The sequence below is a fragment of the Columba livia genome, chromosome 2, assembly GCF_036013475.1.
Source record: "Columba livia isolate bColLiv1 breed racing homer chromosome 2, bColLiv1.pat.W.v2, whole genome shotgun sequence".
NCBI classification, from domain to species: domain Eukaryota; kingdom Metazoa; phylum Chordata; class Aves; order Columbiformes; family Columbidae; genus Columba; species Columba livia.
In genome coordinates, this window is record NC_088603.1 from 109,240,219 (window position 1) to 109,264,148 (window position 23,930).

The 23,930-nt window shown below is 37.3% G+C and overlaps 1 protein-coding gene across 18 annotated transcripts in view; it reads right to left on the reverse strand.

Annotated features, from left to right (window-relative positions):
* PTPRM (protein tyrosine phosphatase receptor type M) overlaps nucleotides 1–23,930 on the reverse strand; it is a 471,207-nt gene that overhangs the window by 202,169 nt on the left and 245,108 nt on the right. For all 18 annotated transcript variants that reach the window (XM_065053179.1, XM_065053178.1, XM_065053173.1 and 15 more), the window contains exons 8-11: nucleotides 20,310–20,618; nucleotides 17,069–17,178; nucleotides 12,171–12,372; nucleotides 7,581–7,683 (exon numbers count right to left, since the gene is read on the reverse strand). In XM_065053179.1, coding sequence (XP_064909251.1) covers nucleotides 7,581–7,683; nucleotides 12,171–12,372; nucleotides 17,069–17,178; nucleotides 20,310–20,618 — 724 coding nt within the window. The remainder of the gene's footprint in view (nucleotides 1–7,580; nucleotides 7,684–12,170; nucleotides 12,373–17,068; nucleotides 17,179–20,309; nucleotides 20,619–23,930) is intronic.

Below are 23,930 nucleotides of genomic sequence, written 5' to 3' on the forward strand. Positions count from 1 at the left end.
GAGATGTGACAGTCATGACAGGTTTTTCCACAATAACCTAACAACTTCAGCATGTTCTCAGAAATGGGAGGCTAGGGTTCAATACTGTTTTCCACCTGAGAGGTTTCCACCACACTGCTCCCACCCCCCCAGCCATCTGAACAGTGTCGCAGTGGTCTCCTGCTGAGGATGGCCCAGCATGCAGACAGAAATACAAGAAGAATCAGAGAACCAGAAGTGCATCCATGAAGGAACCTATCTAGAGACTCTCCTTACTCTGTCCTTTATTTCTGTTTTATTCAATGACCATCTAAAATGTAACACATTAAAAGTCCTGTGAGAAAGGAACAAGGCCTCTGGATATCTTGCTAGCCCAGGAGGAACTTCAGGAACTTTGTGCTCCTAGTTAGAGGTTTCTACAGGCTTACCGAGAACATAGTGATACTTAAGAACAGGCTTACTAATACTGAGCAGCGTAAAAGACATCTAAGCTAAATGTGTAACAGGAGACTGAACAGAGAAATGCAACACTGCCCTCCCTGTTAAACAGGTTGAATGATCCACAGAAGGGCTTTGGCATCAGGCAGATACCACTCTCCCCAAAATTTCTAGGCCTGAATCAGGGCCCATTCCCAGGTGGCAGTCTGCAGGCGGCCACTGCGGCCTCGGTGCTCAGCAGTATGAACAGGGACGGTTTTCAGCCACTTGGCCTCCATATCAGAGAACAGTAGAGGGCATACAAAATTCACTAGCAAATATGCACCCATAGACTCTGAACTTAAACAGGCGAAGCTGAGCGCCAAGTAGCCATTCCTTGGAAAGGGATCATGGAAAAACAACACTGTTCTGTTCCTTACATACTCAGAGACCTAGCTGTTCATTTGAGTAAGTAGATTTAAGAAACATAAATTTTATCAGTTCTGAGCGAAGCTGGCAGTCCAGAGCCAGCAAAACAGGGTCTGAGTTCCAAGAGTTTATCATTTGCCAGCTGAACTACTGCTGGACTTCAGCCTTCACCAGGGAGACTGGAAAAACCTAATCGTCCAAAGGATGTTAGCAGAGAACCAGCCCAGCTGAACTGGAATATCAGGCTGTCAGAATGAGATGCAAGAAACAGAAAACTATCATTGGGAATTATGCAGAGATATGGTCTCCACTGCATCCTACTTAAGGCCAGCATGTAGAAGGAAAGTAAAAAAAGAAAAGCAGAGGTTTATAACAGCTAAGCAAATTTTTCAGTTGTTAATTATAACCAAAACCCTTGAGAAAGTATTGGTGAGTTATGAAACTGAAAACTAATCTCTTCAGAGACATGGAATACTCTATTGTCTCTTTTGTTCTGCACTCGCTCTAGCTTACTTTATTCATCATAGATTAATTTTTATTAATCACATTGCTAAATGACAGATAGCATTTCTTGCTAGGTTCTCAGTGACACAAATTACTGCTTCAAGAAATCAAGAATCAATGTTCTTTTTACCCAGGAACTATGTGAGAAGTCACAGTACAAATTTCTGAACAAGCTAGCAGGACATGTGAAGCTGCACCACACATGCCCAGACAACACATACTATAAATTCTAACCTAAGTCACAGTAAAATCCAAGGACAAGTTCTACCGCATAACAAAAAAGAATTACAGCATTTTTACAGCATAAGCAATTATTGTACTGTTCCCTCAATGAAACTAAAATTGACCCTTCTGCTGTAAATAATTATACTTGTTGCTATAAAGAAGTGACAATTATGAGCATTAATAAAAGCCCGTCCCTTTTGTATCACAGACATCCTCAAACAAGTTTACTGTCTGCCTCACAGGTTGTAAAACTATGATTTGGAAATACAGTTTGTAGGCAAGAGCTGACCCTACAGTATACAATTCAAGTCTTTATGTTTACAGACCCTTAAACAACAGAAAGGGTGCTTATGGCAAGCAAATTAAAGAATGGACAATAAGTTCTCTTTATGCTGTTTAGACCTTGTGGTCTCACAGTATTTTAGAGGGCTACATTTTGAACATGAGATTTCAGAATACCAGTGAGTTAGAAATGCTACTTGAACACGTATAGTAACATTATTCCAACATAACCATTTCTTTATCACAAATCCACCACATATCTAGACTGTTTTATCAGTGAGCTCTTGAAAGGCCAAAGTTCACTTTTCATTTCATTGGGAAGCTTTCCAGATCTCTTCTGGTTAATGCACAGTTTTGATATTTCTCCCCTCAGCTGTGTCTACATGAGATTTTCTTTTTTCTCATTACTACATTTCCGTGTAATGTCACTGGGAATAGAAGGAAATTACAATAACATACCAGCATTACATAACATGCTAGGTAGGAATTGTGAGAGGACAGAGCTAAAAATACAGATACTGCAATGCTTTTATTTGCATGTGCTGTTGCCATGTTTTTGCCCACACTGAATGCTAACAAGTCTCTCAAATTTTGCAAATCAACATCCTCCCATTCTGAAACTCATTTGTTCACTTATCCTGAATTTATAATCATACTCATGATGTTTGCCTCCATAATTCATGCATGGGAATCAATGCTGCACTCTTACCATGCAGCAATGCAATACAGAAACCCAGACTGAGATACCAGTACCTCTTCCTCTCTGAGAAGTGGATTGGAACTTTGAGGCCCAGCCCTGTGGCTCCCATGTACTCACAACAGCAACTCAAGTGCCTCATGGTCTCTTCAAGGTTATGGAAATATCCTGAAACATTTGCATTCAGAGTGCTTGAAGCCCTACTGCTTTCTGAATTCCATTGATGTCTGCCACAGATTTCCAAACAGCCTGGCTAGCGTGCTAGCTTTTTTTGGATTTCTTGATTGCCAGTGAAATAATCTAATCTGCTAATCTGCCCACCACATGAGTGTTTGTGTGAAGATTGTTTCAAGAATAAAGGCAGTGGCTTCTCTGGAAGGCTGTCTGTCATACTGGAGGGTCCTGCAAAAGGTCTATCAGGCTTCAGACATTCCCATTTCTTTGTGTGGAAGTGTCTGAACAGTGTTGCACACCCTAATTGATGCGGCACAGGCGTGCAAGTTCCTGCTGCCGCCCTATGAGAAAGTGAGTAGACATAATGACAAAGCAGAGGGGATGGCCAGATATGTAGAAGGCTGATCCTCATGGCACCAGTCACGCTGAAGGAAGGAGATGAGGCCCAAAGACACAGCCTACTTTGTAATGTGTGTGGCAGGGATGTGAAGGCAACTGTGAGCTCTACTTCATGTGCAGTGCTCAGTGGTTCCAGTGGGGAACTGCTGCATTACATGAGTCTTTGCAGTTCGAAGGTGACCACCTCAGTTTAATTTACTCCTTCCTACTCCTAGTCAGTGGATAGGAATAAGGTGTCATTCATTTAGGAATCATTATACAATGAGTGTTGTTGAAACGGCTGAGCCACATACAGAATGAAGAACTCCCTGGCCTTGGGTTGGCAAGGGTTTCTTTACACCATGCATTTTCCTTTGAATCACGCTGTTCCTATCCCACAACCATGTGCAGATGGCCTTAATTCCACCTGTGACAATGAACCCAGTACTTACAGGGTGCCTGGATTAGGCCAATAAGAAATATAAATCTCTGTGGAATTTAGACAATCTGAACACATCATCAAGTGTTTATCTGATGAAGTAGGAGAAAGGAGTGCTTATCACTTGAGATAACATGTAGTTTGAAATTTCTATGGTAGTCGTCAGCTGCACTTCAAAATACTTAATAACTTAATATGGCCTTTCAGGCTGAAATATAATACATACCACTTCTTCAGGGAAGAGAAATTAAAAGTACGTTTCAAAAATTAAGCACTTCAAGTAAAGAGATGTTTGCTTTATTTTCCCAGTGGAGTTGTTCTTGTTTATGCATGTTGAAGAAGACGGGCACACTGATGATAAAAGGGATGCATTTAGAGTACACAGACTACCTTCACTCTTGTACACTCTCAGCTTTCAGTTTGCATAATTCGAAGTTTATTTGCTTCCTTCTGCATGTTTTCTTTAAGGTACTTTTAGATTACACTACTTGGCAACTGCTGTAGTTCCCTCTCTCCCTCTCATCCTGCCTGAGCTTTGCAGCCCCAGGTGCTGCAGGACTAATCCTCCACACTCAGCACAGGAATTAGTCTGGCATCCAAAATGCCAAGTATTGCATTCACTGGGCAGTGCTGGCTGACAGGCTTGGCCCTCCAGTTCTCTGCTTTAGGCTGGAAGAGGAAGGTACCAACTGTCTGTGGCATCCATAAGAGCAGAAAGGGTGCCTGAACAGGCCATTAAGTGACTAGAAGGGTTTTGTGTGGCAATCCAGGTGAGCCGAGCTCTGTAATGTGGTAGGAGAAAGAGACTGGGAGGGAGAGTAGAGCCTAGATGGTCTTGCCTTGTTTCTTACCCTTCTTGCTCCTTCCCCCAGTCTGTGACTCCCAGAGCACTTGTTATTGCCAGGTGGTTCCGGTGTTATCTGAGCCAAAATCTTTCTGATGTTTATTCTCAAGGCTTTTTGAGGATGTGGCACAGAACAGCAGGAGGAGGGTGGTAGGGTGACAGCATTTTGCTGATTACGTAAGCGAGATAAAAGAAGTGGAAACACTCAAGGTTTATCATGGCAAGACTGAATGAAAAACCATGTGACAAAGAAAACTTGCTTCTCCCTGCCGAAGCTAAAAGCTTGCCGGAAACCTTTGCCAGAGAAGGTCACAAGAACCTTTTATAATGGAATGCAGCAAACAATCTAAAACTCATTCTAACACAGATGAATACATGCAGTCACCGAGCATTACATTTGTCTTTTCTGCGTATGAGCCAGATCTCTGCAAGAAATTAGCGCTGCTTAGTTGAAGTAAATGGAAATGACCAATCTATGCACCTGTAGACAATTTGGCTCCAGGGTCTTCTAAATTTTAAGCTAACCTGCCCTGAAGAAATAACAGGTACAAGTGCTATTGCCTTGGAAGGGTGAGTCACTCAATAGATGTTGAAGAGTCCTCATAGAAAAATTATTTGCATTTGTATGCTTTATGTAAATCCTTTAAAACGTTGGTGACTCTTACATAGGCATATATTTGAAAAAAAGAGAATATCCACAATAAGACATGTATTACACAATTTCCACAGAGCCATCATTTTAAATTAAAAAAAAAGCCTTGCAAATTACAGTCATTCTAAAAATCAAAATGGCTTAGCCAGCTGTTAAAGAAGTGCACACATCCATCATTACTGAATACATTACTGCTTTAAACATACACAATTCTGAAATAATCTCCTTGAAATAAACACAACAACAGGCATAAAACATGCTGGACCTGAAATTGAAGACAAAACAAGCAGTATTTGTCGTATTAAAACTCTGACAAAATACATTGTAATCATGTCCAGTCTTACGAATTCTAAAACAACCTGGAATGCCATTTGGCCTTCATGATTAATGTGTACTTTATCAATGTAAACAGAGATTCCTGAACATTTCTATAAAGTCTGCCTTTTCAATCAACATTTGAATAATCAGCATTGCCCTTTCTCTCCTTTTCTGTTGCGGTGGTTGTGTACAGATTCTAAATAAGGTATAAGATATCAGGATTTTTCATATATAAGTAGAGAAAAATAATTTAATCACAGAAAAAAGCTGGAAGACTGAATAACCTCAGGTATTAGCTTTGCTGACTCGAATGGTAGAATTTGTGTTCTCCTTATCCATCTCAGGAATTAAAAAATGTTATGTGACATGACTGATATGTTGATCAATAAAACAACAACAATCATTTACACCACAAGTTCAGTGCAGTTTCAAAAATCTGCATTAACCAAGCTGGTAGCTGTAGCAGAATCAATAGACAAGGCATCTTGCTTAGAGGTGTGCATAAATGAAGTATGACTAAACTGTCAACACCCAGTGACTACAGATTACGAGGACAGAATCCATAAGCAGAATGTGATCTGCAAGCTATGCAATGGCAGTGTGCTTGAGAGTGTAATACACAATAAAATGTTAAAAACATTAAGAAATCTTTACTTTAATTTTCACTCTGCTTTACTCAGTAGTTACATTGTGAGTTCGCAGTCAGCATTCATTTTATTTTAAGACCTGTTGCAAAGGACCTTGGTAATTTGCTGCCGTGTGTTCATCTGTCATTTCCATAGCTTCATGTTACTTTAAATCTCTCCACTCATCCCATTATTTGGCACACTTTAATCTCCTAACTAGCTCCTTTCTATTGTAAGTGAAGTTCCTGATGTGTCACTACTGCTACAGGAGTCAATCATATTTAGTTCATGATGTGGATAAAAAGGAATTAAATTGGTTTTTTGTTAATGGTCTAATATGTTTGTGTTTAAACAATGACTCCAACTAGTATTATTTTAATCCAAATGCTTGAGTTCAGAAGGACTACACTATAGCTTTGTGAGATAAAGACAGAAAAACAGCAAATCATTCTGTTTGTAATCTAATCTGCTAAATCAAACAGTTTCATTAAATCAATTTTATTTGCTTTCTGTTTCTTTTTCTCAGCTGGTTCAGACTACTCCAAAGCATTACACTTTCTTTTTAAAAAAAGTTACCTGAATGACCAACAGGATGACATTTCTGAAATACAAACCTACATACATATAATATATAATGCAACAGTGAATATGTTGTATGGTAAACCTAATAGTATGAAACACTGACTATTCTGAAGAAACCTAAAGAATATTTATTTTCATTCACACATATGAGTATACCAGACCTGTATTTCCCAGAAAATTAGAAATTACCAAAAATCTTAGCATCACGATGAAAAGAATTGATAGTCATTCATTACAGGTGTAAACAAAAAGAATTCAGCATTTTTGATGACACATGATTAGCCAAGAGGAAAAACATCCTAAACCTCTGAAAAATCTGCACTTCTCTCATCTTTATTTTCATTTATTCAGAATATTCAGCTCATTACCCGTTCTCATTCAAAATAATCTAACCATTCCTTGTTTTTCTTCACTGGAAAGCAGGCATCTTTTATTCTAATCAATAAAGGACTTACACAGTACTGTGTTTCTGGTGGTGAAAATAACCTCTACAAACTGGAAATTCATTAACGGATACTATATGACACTAAAGAATCCAAGCTACTGGTTTTCTAGGTCAATTTTTTTTTTCCCATTTGTGCTATCGTGGTCAATTAAATATAAATACTTTATGAATGTTACAGTACTTATTGTTTAAATTGGCTAACTTACTAAGAGTTGATTATTGTAAATCTGTGAAGTAAACAAGAAGAGTGAATATTAAAGACAGTAGCTCAGCATAAGAAATGTGATATGCCCTTGAACTTATAACACTGCAGTAAGCAATTACCTTAAAGAAGCCACCCACACAACAGAACTGTGGCTTTGTTCCTTATCTTCAAAGAACAAGGCACTCGCATCTGGATCAAATCCTTTAAACAATACACGAACACTCAACATCAAAGCACTTTCATTTTCTTCAGTTATTTAATTTAATTAGAGCTAATACAGACACGAATTTAGACACTGATTGCTGTGTAGAAAATCCCCAGAAAACATGTTCAAGAAATTAATCAATTTGGTTTTAATTTTGTAAGGAAGTTTTCCCCCAGTACCTGACAGGAGCGCCTCTGCTCTGTGCAGGTTTCAGCAAGACTGTCACAGTGCTGTCAGTTTGATTCAAAGGTGTTTCAAGTTCGTATGGTGGCATAGAGGGTGCTAGAATAAGAAAAGAGGAAAAAAAAAAGTTACTCCTGGTTTTCTTCAAGAGCTGTATCTATTTGAATACGTAATTTTAAAAACTTCTTCAAATATAAATACTGCATTATGGGTATAAGATGCTTTCTGTCACAACACAAGTATGAGACAAGGTTAAGTAACTTCAGAAAAAACCCCAAACCCTACCAACAAACAACCAACCAACCACCCACAAGAAAACCCAACAAAATAACAAAGAAATCCCAGCTCACTGCCAATTTCAAGACAGGAAACAGATACTATGTAGAATTAAGTTTGCAGAAAGTATTGAGAATCTATGACTTGGAAATGACAAGTTAGCTCAAGAAGAGCATCTGCAAATGTGCATGCTGAAATGACTACAGTTTTTGAAACTGGGCCCAGCTTTCTCAGTATGTCAGTGGTATTAGGAGGCATTCTCAGAATTTTCCATTCCTCGAATTTGAACTAGTGCTGTAACTGTCCTGGGTCTATTGTCCACCACAGACATAATTTACAATAATGAAGAAGGATTATCACCATGACAGCTCATCTTAGTTTGAAGCCACACTCAATAGCACTTTCGCAAGCTGTGTCTTCACAAAGGAATTCCACTTGTGATTAAAAGAAAGGATGCCTCAGTTACTGTCTTTTACTGTTGCTCCTTTTTTTCAGTGCTATCATCTAGTTGCATTTTTATCATTATATTGGATGGAAGGCTCCTCAGTTAATTGATTGTTTAGCAGTCTGTTGTATCCTTATTGTCCAGTCCTTAATGATGATAGACAATTAACAAATGTGAAGTCTATAGAAGCAAAAAGTGGTAATTGTAACGATCTTTTCTGACCACAGAAATAATGCAGGGCAGTGCACTTCTCTAAACTAACTCCTGCTTCAAAAAGAAAATACGTTTGGTGGGGGAGAAGATCTTTAGCAGGTTTTTCCAAAGGCTAATTATGCTTCATGTTGAACATGGAGACCTGTTTGACATCTCAATCTTCCAGCCAATGGATAGTTATAAGTGTAACGTACTGAATAAGTTACTCAGAGTATACTGTGCTTCACATACAAATAATATCAACCTCTAGGCAAATAAATAGCTCCACACATGTGAGTCTTTCTTTCAAGTGTATTTTCCAATCCTTCTCACTTTCCCAGTAGTAGCTGCAAAAACTCGAAAAGGGTATGAACCTCTCTCTTCTTTATCCCTATTACCCTATATACCCAAGTAAGGATTACATTAACGCATTTGTCCACAACTCTTCAGTCTGCTGAAAAAACATTAACAACATCCTCATCGCTTTTCATTGCTACTCACCAGTTTTGAAATGCTTCACAAATAAAATAATTAATCTTCTAAAATCTACTTGTGAGATGAGAGGGTTTTATTCTGCTTACAATCCTGGATATAAGGCACAAACAGACTAATCATTTTAAGTAACTTAGGTACCCACTTTGAGAAGGCTAAAGGCACAAGATTCCACAGTACTTTAAAGATTCAGACACAATTTTCACATATTTCAGTTCTGAATATCCATAACTTATTCACATAATGCCCCACTGTCAAGCTGATCATCCTGAAAATAAGGGAAGCACAGAGTAACTGCATCTTCAAAAATCTGTATAAACTCACTGAATGTTTTTGGAACACTGTGTCATTTCTTGCCCTTGTTCTCCTGTCCACATCTTAATAAAGTCTTGTAATCTTCCAAACTTACTACTCCTAGATGCCTACTTCGACTCTTTCCTAATCTTAGTCTCCCTCCACCAAAATTGTCCTCCTGTCCTGGATCTGAGTTGTGGTTCTGCCAAGTCCCACCTTTTAGTCCTGGCTACTTTTTCTCTTCTCCACAGATACTTGGACATCACCTACTCTTACAGTTTTCTCCTGCCTAGGTTAGGACACTTCCTCCTCCACAGTGTCCACATGCAAAGATGGAGCTTATCAATAAACAGAGAAGCCAGGAGATATTCTTCCTGTTCAGTTTTTGCAACTGCACACCCTGGTCTTCAGCAGCATAAAGCTGAGATGCACTAAAACGTAGGGGCCTTAGAGACTCTGTATCTGGGTTGGGACACGCTGAGTTGGTAACACACAGGCAAGGCTCGAAAAGCTTGGAGAACTATTTTGTGAGCATGGCATCCAAGGTGACACTCGCTGCTCAGTTCTGTCAAGTCTCCACAAAATGTGTGCAAACTGCAACATTTACAAACTGCTCGAATCTGAACAGATTTTCAGCGTGATGGCTCAGCGTGATATTTCTTGCTAAATATTTAAATCCTTGTTTGAAAGCACTTCAGTAATGTATCAGTCACCCAAATTTTTCATGATGTCAACCATGTTCCTGAAATGGATGAAATTCTTCTTAGTATGAAAGGCAGCGTACAAAATTTCAGCCCACACAGCTGACTTTTCACAAAGTTACTATGCAACAGGAAACAGTCTTCTAGTAGAGTGCCCATCAATTTTGATAGCATGCACTGCTACAAGCTCTGCTTTTGGTAATACGTATTTACATACAGATCACTTCATCCATCAGTGCCAATCGCACAACAGTAAAATGAAAACATGGCAACCATTTACAGTACAGAATAGTACTACTCAAACATTTAAGAGAGGAAATTAAGAGTATTTTATTCGGATGAAAATGCAGTATAGAGTCAGATAAATCAATATGTGATGATTCAATTCAGAAATTGGTCAGAATGCACTGTTGCCACCCTGAACTGTTCTAAAAAATGGTAAAACTGTTAATCCATAAATGTTCACCATTTTTGTTTCACATGTCTCCAAAATGGAGAGCACTGGACACATCAAAATCCTCAAAGCCTTACAGTAAGACAAGGAGATCACAGGACAATAGCATTGCCAAGAGGGTAACATTTTCAACAGCTAAAATGCCAGTTGTGATTTTTCAATAATATTAATAAATGTACTTATTCTGTTACTATTTTAAATTCATCAAGAGATTGGCTTTAACTACCCCTGGGCAAGTTGCAAATATACCCCGTTAGTACAGTAACTAACATGAAGTAATAGGAGTGGGGTCCAGACACAACAGCTCGCAGAACCTCACTGCATCATAGCTTGGAGGTTAGTCCCATTCCCAAGCATGCCTGTGGTGTCTGTTCACATTAATGAGTTTTAGCTGGTGCCATATTAAACTTAGAAAAGCACAACAGTTTAAGATCCAGCACTATTCCCAAATGCCTAGATTCTCATCCACACTCAGTAGTACCTTTCCTTTCTCATTCTAATAAAGGCTAATTCTGCCATCTTAACCCATATCAAGTCTTTCCATGTCAGAAACTGATTTCTGACAGAGAAAGTTTCTGCACAGTACAGGAAAGGGGATGGAAAATGAATCCCATCTTTACTGATCAGTGCTAATTATATTTAGACTTTCTATAAAAAATAATTTTCTAGCTTGAAATTTAACATTTTTTTTTCTCTACAAATATCCATATTGGCAATAATTTCCATCTTGAATTAAGTGATCTTTCCTATAACAATATTAATAAAAAATATCTATTTCTGAGTAACATTTGTTACTTTTTTCATTCTAGTGAGGAAAGAAAATGAATGATGGGGAAAAGTACACAGAATGAGAGTAAAAGAGGAAGACGATTTTGTACCCAAATGCTTTCCTTTAGTTTTTCTGAAAAGCAAAGTTGACCACAAATAGATAAGGCAATTTTCTGTAAATATTATCCAGGGGCCATAGTTCAGTTCAGTTTAATCCCCAGGAAGATTACAGAGAAGCAAAGAGTAAAGGATTTCAACTGTAACGTTACAAAACATTTTGTCATCAATTACATAAGCATTTTAGAGTATGTAATAGCATAGCATCCCATCAAATAGAGAAATGTTCTTCTGCCTCTGGGAGGGCTTTATTATATTGTTCATGGATCTGCAGAAGTGACAGAGTCATGCTGCTGTTATCTGAAAACCACTAGTCCTGATGTTCTTGTCTAATACAGTTTCACATCCACTTCACTCCCCACGCCTGCTAGGAACATACACAGGCTGGCAGTCAGCTGCACAGTCTAAGGGAGCGCCAGACGTATAGTATTTCTGCTCTACACTCAATTGTTCATGGCTCATTAAAGAGATTTTCCAGCACCGTTACTATACTAATTTAGAATCATGTCAAGGCTGACTAAGCTTTGAATGGAACCCTCATCCTCATGTCCAGAAAACCTTATGCTAAATGTTGCAACAGCAGCTGGCACTGACTGCAGACACGTAATTCATAGGGTTTCTTGGGTGGTAAGTTACAGTTGTGAATAGGAATTTCGAAGTACTAGCTGGTATTTGAGCTCTTGTAAGTTTTTCAGATATGTTAATATATGTCACTTTGACATCTTCAGGAATGAATATATATTTTACTTTTTCGATACACTGTTTGTTAAATCCTAGAGAAGTAAACAACAAAATAATCACCTATGTCATTATTGTAAGCAAACAATAATATTCTTTAATCAAATACCTGATATTTTAGTGGTGAACTGATTTGTGACTGGAGGTCCAAAGCCTTTAGCTGTGCTGGCTCTGATGGTAAAAGAGTAGGTAGTGCCAGGATACAGTCCAAAAAAGAGATAGTGCGTTTCATTTCCTAGCTTTGAGACTCGTCCACTTTGATTGGATAAATCTATTTCTGGGTCAAAGGAACTGACTGCTTTGTAGGTGATCTGCAAAAGAATAAGAAAGTTATAAACTGCCTAGAGCAGATGGACAGAGATTGCATCTTTATCCAGTAAACCCTTCTGATGTATGCGCTGTCAGACCTTTTATGATAAGCTATCTTACTCTCTTACACTCTTCAAATCCTGAATCACACGAAGGGACACAGAAACTCAGCCATAACTGGTATGAGTTATTACTTTTATAGATACAGATACTTAGAGGAAACTAGATTACACCTCTAAAGGATGGGTTCAGGCTTACATTAATTCCTTCAAGATGTTGGCTTTACCAGTGTCATTTTTTTAATTCATCTCACTGTTGGTTTTGATCAGCAACAATAACAAAACCAAAATAACAAGGTAAAAACAGATAAGTGAATAACAGAAGGTGTAGCCCCTAGTTCCAGCTGACTTCACTATAATTACACTTTGCTCTGAATAAGATTATCTGTAAAAGATGATAAGGGCAGTTTAAGGCAAATTTTCCAGAAAGTGGGTAAAGCTTGTATTTTAATCAGAAGCCTAGCTATTGTAATTGCTAATTTGGAAATTTTCAGGTTATTATATTGCACCTAGGTCAGATTCTAATTTGGAGGGACGAACAGATAAAATGTTGAGTAATATATGTAGAGTGCATATTGTATCCTCAGTTCGTTCTTTAATTCAAACAGTATTTTTAGTTTTCATTAGAAATGTTAATATAAGTTCACAGTAAAACCTGATCCAGATTTCTTCTATTAATTACTAATTTCCATGCACTGTAATGAGAATTTAAAAATAAGAAATCCATCAAAAATTAAAAAGTAAAAATGATTCATCCCTCCTTTTTACTTTTAAAGTTTAATTTGTATGCGAATAATTCCAACAATCTTATCATATAAAGTGATAATTGACATTCTGTTTGCTATATGTATTCCATATCATTATAATTAAGAAGACACATAAAACAATACATAGAAACACCTAAGTGTTAGCATTACACACCTTAAACACTTGCAATTTCCTAAAACCTCTGACTTAATGAAAATTGATTTTTCTATGACCTATCTAATCACCACAGCACTAACATCAATGAAGTGCTGAAAATGAGTAATAAAAACTTTGGTAACACCTAGATAAACCCCAACACTATTTCGGTAGATATAAGCAGATCCTCTACATCTCCTCATCCATAAACCAAACTGAAAGTGCCTTAAAAACTGCTCAACTAACCCTCCTGATTATAACAGAAGACAGGAGAAGATTACATTACCAAATATCTGAAATTTTATTGGTAAAAAAATGAAGGTTACATGTTGCCCGAAAGAACCTCCCTTTCTGATGGCAAGTGCTGTTATGTCTGCTTGTGGGACAGTGGGTTATAACTTTTTTTGGAGATTTTAAAAGACAGGTTAGACAACTACATCACAGGTATGTTTTGTATAGAGCTGATCCTGTTTTGCTGCAGATATGTAAACTAAATGACTTCTTGGAGCTCCTTTTAACTCTGTTCTCTACATTTCTGTGATTCTTAAAAAGATTTTCCAAAATCTCACTTAAGTTTTATTCAAAATAATACCAGGCTATCAGAGACTCTGCTGTCAATGTTAGATTCTTATACATTTTTTGCAGTGTTTAGTTATTAGATAGCTAAGTGGCTGATGTTCTCTAACAAAGGCAGTTCTTCTATGAATCACAGAGAATACATGAAAAAAATGTGTTTTGCTTGGTTAAAATGAACTGGCACAGTTTCTGTATTTCACTCCTACTTGGGCATGAGGGTAATTTTCTTACTAGATATTGACTACTTCTATCAAATTTAGATGAAACCTTGCCCAAAGGACTAAGCCTTTTATTCCTACAACTGTGGACCTGTACTGGTGACAGAGGAGCAAAATGGTATCATTTGTCATTATGTAATTACTTCATCTAAATGCTTTTTTTCTTTAAATATTGGTAAAAGAATTGGATTTGCACTTAATTTCACAATAGCAATTAATATGTTAGTACTTGATACACTGAGACATAGCTTTTCCCACCACATATATTAAAAGGGTGCCTCATTCAGTCACTAGAAACAAATGCCTGGCCCTAGAAAGCAGATTTGGTTATGAGATTTTTAACAATATAGAAAGTTAGGTGCTCGGAGTAAGAAATGCTAGACTCAGAGGCAACATTGAGCTTTCTCTCTGGGAGCAGGGATGCAGACTCCGAACTGCAGATGATGTTCATCTATCTGCTGGGACTAAGACCCTGGGACCTCCTGCTGAAAGAAAATGTCTGCTGCTGTAGTCTTAAGGTTGACCCTACAAAAACAGCTACCAGTTTAAGAGCGTGCCCTGGAAAGAGCAACCTTGTTCCTGGGTTGGACTGAGGCTTACGTACCCAAACTCTGTGTGTTGAACTCCAGATTCAAGTACCCTGCACTCTCATACTTGCATTATTTCTGGTACTATAATTCTTTCAGCCCTGGTTGTATACAGCCCAGTGGCAAGTGATGGGTGAATGGAAGGGTCATTCACCCTTTGCTGTGGCTCTGTGCCTGACTCACTTCCCTGCAGACAGATTATCATGAATTGGGGAACTCCTCAGGCTGAACTTGGGGAACTCCTCAGGCTGAACTATTCCCTACCTAGGCCTCACCCTTACTAGGTTAAGTGCTCACCCGCTGGGCCAGGGGTGTCAAACTCATTGTCACTGGGGCCACATCAGCCTCATGGATACCTTCAAAGAGCCAAATGTAATTTTAGGACTCTATAAATGTAGGAGTAGTTACATTTATACAGTCCTAAAATGGCATTTGGCCTTTTGAAGGCAACCGTGAGGCTGACGTGGCCCCTGGTGAAAATGAGCTTGACCATTCTCTGCAAAGTGAATGCCATGAGCACCAGTTTTCATGAATGTACCAAATACGGCATGCGTTTGTATAAGGGCAGCTTTAGCGGCTATGCTTTGTAGATCAGAATTGTTGATGTACACACAGCCCAGGCTTTGAGGCCTCTTTGTCTAAGCTTTGGCCTGCAACAAGGTGCAGGTTAGACACCTCACTTCACAAGCTGGAGTGATTTGGAGCTGTGCTGGATGCACCTTGACCGTACAATGATCAGCCAGAGAGGTGCCAGCTGAGACATCTGATAGTCTGAACCAACCTATACAAGACAGGTACCTACATTTAACCTAACTTGCCGGATCTTATCCTGTGAGCTGCGTCAATTAGCTAAAATACACCCGAAGCATACTTTCATTTTTCATCAAAGTATACTTTTAAAATAGGTAAAATGTTGCTGTGATTCACTGTATATACTTGTTTGCCTTCAGGTAGTTTATTGGTCATATTTATAAAATCTTTGTGACACATTTTAGGCTCACAAGCAAACATCAGGGCAGAAAAAGTATTGACAAACAAGCTTCCAGCAACTAGGCAGTTGTCCATATTCAGCCACATGACCAGACTGAGTTGGCATCTTTAAAACAAGGGACGGTTTTGTTGCATTAGTCCTTTGGTATCTTTTACTTAAAAATTAATTAAATCACATTTCTGATTTAACTGGTTGCTTTGCTCCCTCTGTCTCTGCTTTGAGGTATATTAGATAAACAGTGTAAGGAGGTATCAGTAGTTCCTTTTCAATGTTCTGTTCACTGTTGGAATGCAAGGTTCTTTTGATGTTCAGAGTCCTGCACAGCCCTGACTACCTCAGAAAGTCTGGCCAAGCTATTCTTTTCCATCTATGAATACACCTCCACAGCTCCCACTACAGCTGATGGAGTTGTGTATGCATATACATCTAATGAACTGCATGTATAGAGTGCAATGTAATTAGACACACATGCATGTTTGTAAGTAGAAAGATGATTCACCACTGTGTGTTTCTATGTACATAGAGCCTAACATCAATAAAAACATTAACATACTAACTAAAATATTCTGATCCCTGAAGACAGGCAACTGTTGAACTAGCTGGAAAGTAGTCACATTTATTAAAAAATCAATTCATACTTTTTCATAACATTTTATCGTCTTACAATAAAACAGTTTTCAAAACAGTATCAATAGGTTACCATTCAGTGTAACTTTTCTTTTACACCATATCTCATTTAGGTGTGTTTTTTTTTTAAACAAAGCATTTCAATACCAATTTTGTAGTAAGGTCAGGTAAGAAGCTTAACAGTGATTACTGTCTGACAGCTTAATCTGTGTAGTCTTTTGTCAATTTTTCTAAAAGGTATTCAGGCAGAGGTTCCACATGAGAAAAAGCACAGATTTTTAGACATCTAACAACATGTAATTTTGTCGAATTTGCATTTAAAAATTGATAGATTTTTTTAATTATGCCTGCTTGTTTCTATCACAATAGGCTTCATATAATGACTCTTCTCTAAATGTGATGTTGAATGTCACCACTGTGTTATGTCTCATATTTTTTTTTAATTCAATAAGATCTGTCTTTCAGTCTTTTAAATATTTGATCTACATTACTAGATAGAATGCTATATCACATGGTTCTAAAAATAGCAGTTTTCTTAAAGCTTATAACCCAGGGATATTTTGGGTCCTGCATAATTCAGTCCTACGTTGTGTATTTGATTTTATTACACTGTAAGTGCTACTATCTTCAAAAAGAAGATTATTTTAGATAAACTGGAAAAAAATTTGGTAACAATTATGCCCTTTTGAAAATCAAAATTATACATAAAAATTAAAACATGGCAAAATGCTAGGTACCTCATACAAAGTAATCACACCATATGTTTGCGCTGGCTCTCTCCATTGAAGAAAAATCTTCTCTTCAAAGGTACTTCCTTGAATGGACTCAAGTGGCACCGCACTGGGGACTAAAGGATAAAAAAGGGAAAAAAAATGCGGTTTTGAGAAAAAATTCAGGAGACACGCTACGTAATATTTGTACTGTTGAGGCATAAAAACTGTCCCAACATTATCTTCCCAAGACTGAAGCAAAGGCCAGGGTAGCATAGGAGGAGAAGAATTTATTAAACAGGATAGTGCCATTAAGTAAACATACATGTCACTTCCAGCATAAGAAGGAATTAGCGAGCGTTGCACTTTTCCTGTAAAATGCTATTGATGAAAGAAAAGGACAAATCAGCTTTTTATAAGGAATTAGGTGATATCTCAAATATAAACTCCTGTAAATAAAATCCATTTGTGATACCTACTTATCAACAGTGTTACTGTCCCACAGTGACAAACATATTAAACATTCATACATGAAAACAGACAAGCATTGACGTAACAACTCTTAGTTTCAACAGACTGAACTAGAATGGTTAGCTTGGAAAGATGAGCCATGTGTCGCATAGAACACTGACATTAGGCTTGATGACCTACAACAGGTCATAAAGAAATTATGAAGCAGACAAACTGAAGAACTGACATTATTCATTTTTCTTAAAGTCTCTTAATTTATGAGAATGACCTCTGAAGAGCCAGGGATGTCAGCAGGTTCTGATAAATGGTATGTCACCCGCCCTCAGATATCTACTTTTGTTTCCTGTTTGTTCTGCAACAATTACCTTATCCCCGAGCCAACCTCAAGGCATTTTTCAGAGAGGGAGATGTGTAAACAGCACATGGACATTTATCTGTGATTTTATTTTTGTAACAACATTTGCAATGGAAAGGGAAAAGAAAATCCCGAAAAATGTACACAGTGCTACTGTGAGGCAACAGGCATTGATAGGTTAGCACTTTCCCACAAACTGGATGTGAAAAGTCATTTAGAAGATACACTTAACGTTTTTTGATGTGCTAGAGAAAGAAGATGGAAGCTACTTGCTGCAGTGATTGAAATAATTTCTCAGACCCTTTACTGAGATGTACATGAATGGTTAAAGAATAGGAAGATCTGAAAGCAAGACATCTGGTGCCTCCCTCCCATTGTTAGGTCTGGTACAGCACTGTGCTCCGCCTCCGTGACTGCTCTAAGTCTGGAAGTTTACACAGTTCGAGACTTCATAATTACCTCTCCATAGCTCTCTGCAGAGTCCCTTGCTCTACTAAGGGGAAGCTCCAAGGATATAGGTGATGGTTTCTGAACTGTTCTGTATGGACCACTAAAATGATGCCTTTAGAGCAGCCTTAAGACTAAACCTTGCTGCCAAGTAGGAAGGAGCTGGTAAAACTCATTGGTTAATGATTTATGTGTAAAGGAAGAGGGATTAAGTACAGTGTAAATAAACTGGAAACATAGCAAAACACTGTGGCAACCCTCCAAAGTTATCTGAAGGCCATAAACTTGAGCAGTTTTTCTATAAGGAGGGTCAAATAGTGGCAGAGGTTACCTGGAGAAGTTGTGGGATATCTATCTTTGGAGACACTCAAAACTCAGCTGTACAAGACCGTGAGCAATCTGCTCTCACTCAATCTGCTCTGAGCAAAAGGCTGGACTAAATGAGCTCTGGAGGTCCCTTGCAACCTACATGATTGTGTAATTCAAAAAATAATGATGATAATTTGGGTCAGTATACTCTGTTGTGTTAAGTCCAGAATTATGTACCTTACTGAAAGTGTATGGTATACAAAAAACTTCTGATTTTTGTCCAAGGTATTCTCTCAAACACTGATGCTGGTTTTTAATAGGCCTTGGAACAATGTAAGTTCCAGGTGGCCAGGAATAAGAAAATATTATGCAAAGGTTCAGAGAAAACACATAAATGGCCCAGAAAACAATAAGATCTTTAGCTTTACCATCCTACAATTGAACTGAATCATAATTAGAGAGATGACAGCAAAATTAATTCTAATTAAACATTTTTTTTTGTTAGCTATGCTTTGTCAAATCTGTTGAATTAACAACTATACATTCCTAAATTGTTTAATTTATTCCTTCATGTATTTTGATTAGACATTAGTACTACAAAAAAACCCCAATACAGCATATATTAAATTATTTAATAGGTTTAAATGCCAGACTTCAAGTATGTATTATAAGAGCAACTCATCATTGCTGAAGTTTTTTTCTAGAAATCTTTCCAACATGTTTGCTGTATATCTATCATTGACCTGGAAGAAATTACAAAGTCACTCCTGTGCAGATTGCAGATGATAAAAATGGGAGGAGGACAGATCTGTTATATAAAGCAATGCCAGTCACTTGATAAGGTTTCTTAGAACAGTATGCATTTTAAAATGGCAAAAAGCAAGGTCAAAAAACCTAAGGTACACTTGTAGAGGGCCCTAAGTGGCTATATCTCAATATAGAACGTTCTGGAACAGTGAAAGTGATTCCTAGTGCATGACGAATTCCACAAGTCCCATTTTGCTATTGTAGCTAACGGAGCTCCAGTAAACTCTCTGCATATATAATCAGAGTAATATCACAGAGAACTTAGGCAGATGGTATAACCATTACATGCAATATTACTACAGCATTACAGAGATGCAGTAGCCAATCTGGCTGTCCATGCTTCAAAAAAGACACTCACAAATTACGTTATTACTCAAAATAAAAAAAGAGATCTGAGAACTCCACATTAGCCGAAAATTACTAAAAGGAAGGGAATATCTACATATTTGAATGTATGTATATGGAATTTATTGTCTGAATAAGCAACTAACAGAGTACAGTGGCTGGAAAGCCAAAGCTAGAGAAATTGAAACCGCAAATCAACAACAAATATTTAATATTGAGCATATCAACAGAAAAGCATACATGAGGATGCTGTGGACAATCACCTGAAATTTCTTCAAATTGATACTGGAACTTTTAAGAGGCAGAACATAGTTCAAGCACGAGATATTAGTTTAATAAAGAAATGATTAAATGATGTTATAGGTTATATAAAATATCATTATAACACTTTAATGCCTTAAAATTTTTGAAGTTGGTGGAAAATCTGCTACAGATTTTAGTGAGAGTAGAACATGCACTTCTACAGAAAAGCATATTGGCTATCAGGTAGTATGCATGTACAATGTATATGGATACGTAAACGTAAAAACTCACCATCTTCATCAGTTTGTACTACAAGTTCTTGGCTTTCCTTTCGTCCTTCGGGATTCATTAGTACTAATTTGATGCTGACGTTTGTGTATGGTGATAGATTAGTAATTGTGTGCTGGGGATGTGAACTTTCTGTATCCCAGCTGACTTCTTCTCTCACTTGCTCTTGTCCTCCGGCCTGGTAACGGTAATGGACTGTGAGGTTGTACCGATGGCAACGTGTGACATTATATCCGAATGGTTCCCAGCAAATAGTGATTTGTCTAGATTTGATCTCCACAACCTCCAGTTTTCGTGGCCCACGCATTGGATCTGCAAAATTACCAATATAATTCTGGTATGATTATTTGTTTCTACTATTAAGCTAAGTAAAAGCAGTAGCGAAAAGTTACACAGTTCTATAAATATGACAAAGAAGCAGAAACAGAAATTAATTGCTTGATCTCTCATAGTGCAAATGACAATAAAAGTACAGGTCTGAAAAATCAGGGGAAAAACAGTGAGAAAAGGAGAGAGAAGTGTCTTCGAGGAAAAATGAAAAACAAGTATTTTTTATGGTTAAACTCAAAATGCATGATACAGTTTAAATGATGCTTACTTTTTCTACCTATCTGCTGCTTGCAAAAAAAAAGAAGTCCATCCAAAAAAAAAAAAAAGTGTGTTAACACTTTTAAAGTAAAAACCTTCGCAAAACAAGTATCTAAAAAGAAAAAGGTAATTTTAGGAGAAACTTGCAAAGACCTGGTGATTTTCTCCCAGGACTGTTTATACAAAGAAAAAGTGTTGGGTGGTTCTTCAGCTATTTCTTATTCATTTGATTTTAAGTTAGACTGAATGCAATTATTCAATCACTATTTGGCCAGGGCATTAATATTCCAGTTCCTCTAAAATAGTCCATAGGGTTCTTTTTTCCATAAACATTAGTTGTTAATAGCTTCTTTCTTTTTTTTTCTTCTTCTTTTTGTTTTTTGTTTTTTTTTTTTTTCTTTTTTTTTTTTTTTCTTTAAACGCATCTAAAATAAACAGTGCAAATACCTCAATTTGTAGTAGTGGTTTAGCAAAGAATGAAAAGAAACAACAGGAGGCACATCAGCCAATATCCTACCACATATGAACTTTCCTAGAGATCTCCTGTTGGATAACCAACCATAAATCACATCAAACAAAATCATACCCAAGTATTTATGGCTATCTATATATAAGAGCCAAAGAAGGTGGTTGACAAAGTCAAATTTTCTTCAGTCCTACTGGTTTCAGCAATTGAGATAGGAAAGTAAACCCAAATTTCCACCATATTACAGCAAAACCACAAACACACCACACATTTTCAAAACACTGTCATTAATAGAGCTATTATACATATTTAGCAATAATCTAGGCTTTTTTCATATTGGAGCCCTCAACAAGATTAAAGACAACGTCTAGTTTTATCCACTGCTTCACTAGTTAAATGCTTAGAAGACTTTTAATGAGCTAGAAGTCTGTTATACATAAACAAATTAATATGCATCTTCCCTCTTTTATGTTTATTAATCAACATGTCTTCACTAGAAATGTTCTAAACAATTTACACCGGATTTCATCTTTTTACTTTTTAATAAAATGCCTGCATGCTTGAAACATTTGTTCAAAGATGTTATTCATCTTAACTCCTTGAAGAAAAGGTGTTAAGAAATTGCTTGTTCTCTCTGAAATCTACAAAGCAGGATATTTTTTCCCCCTTTTAAATCCTCCAGGTTTGTTGGTGTTTTTTTGTTTTTTGTTTTTTTAATTAATTGCCACTACTCAACAGTGTTGATCATCTATACAGTACATTTGTCAGTGAGTGACAAAACGGCAAAGGAAAACAAATTCAGCAATGGGTCTAATCCTGGTCTCCTTTCTAGCAAGTAGACTGACTGGTAAACATGTCGCCATCAAGGGAAAATCACGGTAGAGCCATTCACCTCCCTCCACACTCAGATACCCCAGCTAAGAATCCCAGTGTTTGGGCTGTTTTCTATTGCTACTACAACTAAGATTAATTAGAAGCAAACCTCAAAGACTGGCAAGTCCTAAGAGTTTCATGTCTTCCTTAAGCACTTACTTCTGCATAATTCAGACATAAATGTCATTATAAAAGAGTTTTCCTTTTTGTTTTGTTTTGGTTTTGTTTTCATATCAGCTTCTAAGCATTTCTTCATTTAGGTGAGACTATGAATACCAAAACGCATTTGATGGGTATTGTGTAACTGTAGCGCTACCCGAATGGGCTAAGTAGGACTAGAAAATCTACAAAATTGAGGTGACCCTGACATACAACATTAAGTAGCTGAACGAAGTTTCCAGCTGCAAGAATATGGAACAGCCTGCTTAGTTCCATAGTAGGCACATCAGAAAATTCACAGGGGAGCTGAGAAATCATTTTGTTGGAGACATAAAACTAATTCGTAGCATTTTAAAACTGAAATTGAGTGGCTGTACAAAAATACTGGAAAAAAAAACCTATCCAAGAGTTCTGCCCAGGAGGAAGATATTCTTATGTCATGTTACCTTAATAAAAAGTACAAGTTAGCCCTCTAGTTAAATCTTGAAGTCATTGCTATGAGAATGACAGATACATTTTCACTTCTAACAAAAGAGACAAGTGAAAAAAGAGATTAGATTGTAGAAGATGGAGACAATACAGCTTTTGTTGATATTCACAGGATAAAGGTCACCAGACAAGGCAAATACTCTGGTAGCTTTGGTTCCTAACTTGATTCTGTAATCCACAGCATTAGTAGCTACGCAACTCATATCTATTTTTCTTACCATCATTCAGAGATTATGCAACTGATAGGGCCCTAAAGACCCCTTTGTGGGGTAAGTGTCAAGCAGCTAATGTGTCGACCAGCCAATGACAGCACTTAGTGGAAAGAAAGGGAGAGGTAGGATATAAAAACCCCTGGGACACAGGAGAGAAAGACATTACGGAAAAATAAAGCAAGATCTGATATAATGCACTAGGTGGGATAACTGAGAAAGTGGGATAACTGTGCACCGAGAAAGTCACGTTAAATATTCCAGAGAGTTTTGTCCATGAAAGAGCCTTTGAAGATACAGGCCTACACTCCACAGAATTTACCTACTTTGTGTCCTCAGTCTCACTTCTAAATTCTCAAAACGGACATGCCTAGAGAAATTGATGATACTTTATTATTTCTTTCATCAAATAAGTATAATTCCTAAATTACCACTACTTTATTTGCTTTATTTTATTTTTCTTTTCAATACCACACTTCTTTCATCTATCAGACAAGACTTCTTTACATACCTGAGGATATCAGTTTTCATCTGCTCTATACAGCTGAGTTCTCAGTCATAACAGATCTATATGCATGAAGTACATGATGACTCTTGGTTAAATTCAGTTAATTCATACTGTATGCAGGAAAGAGATGAAGGGAAACCAGAAAAAAAGGCTAAGGTAGTAGTGCAAATTTTGGATTAAAAATCCATATAGCTCAAAACAGCCATGAGAAATAAAAGTTATTGCAACAAAAGATAGAAAAAGAAGTTTCCATTAGACCAAGTTTGCACTGAGCTTCTCTGGAGGTGTTGTTGTACACCCCAGAAAAAACATTTAAAGTGATATGGTTCTGA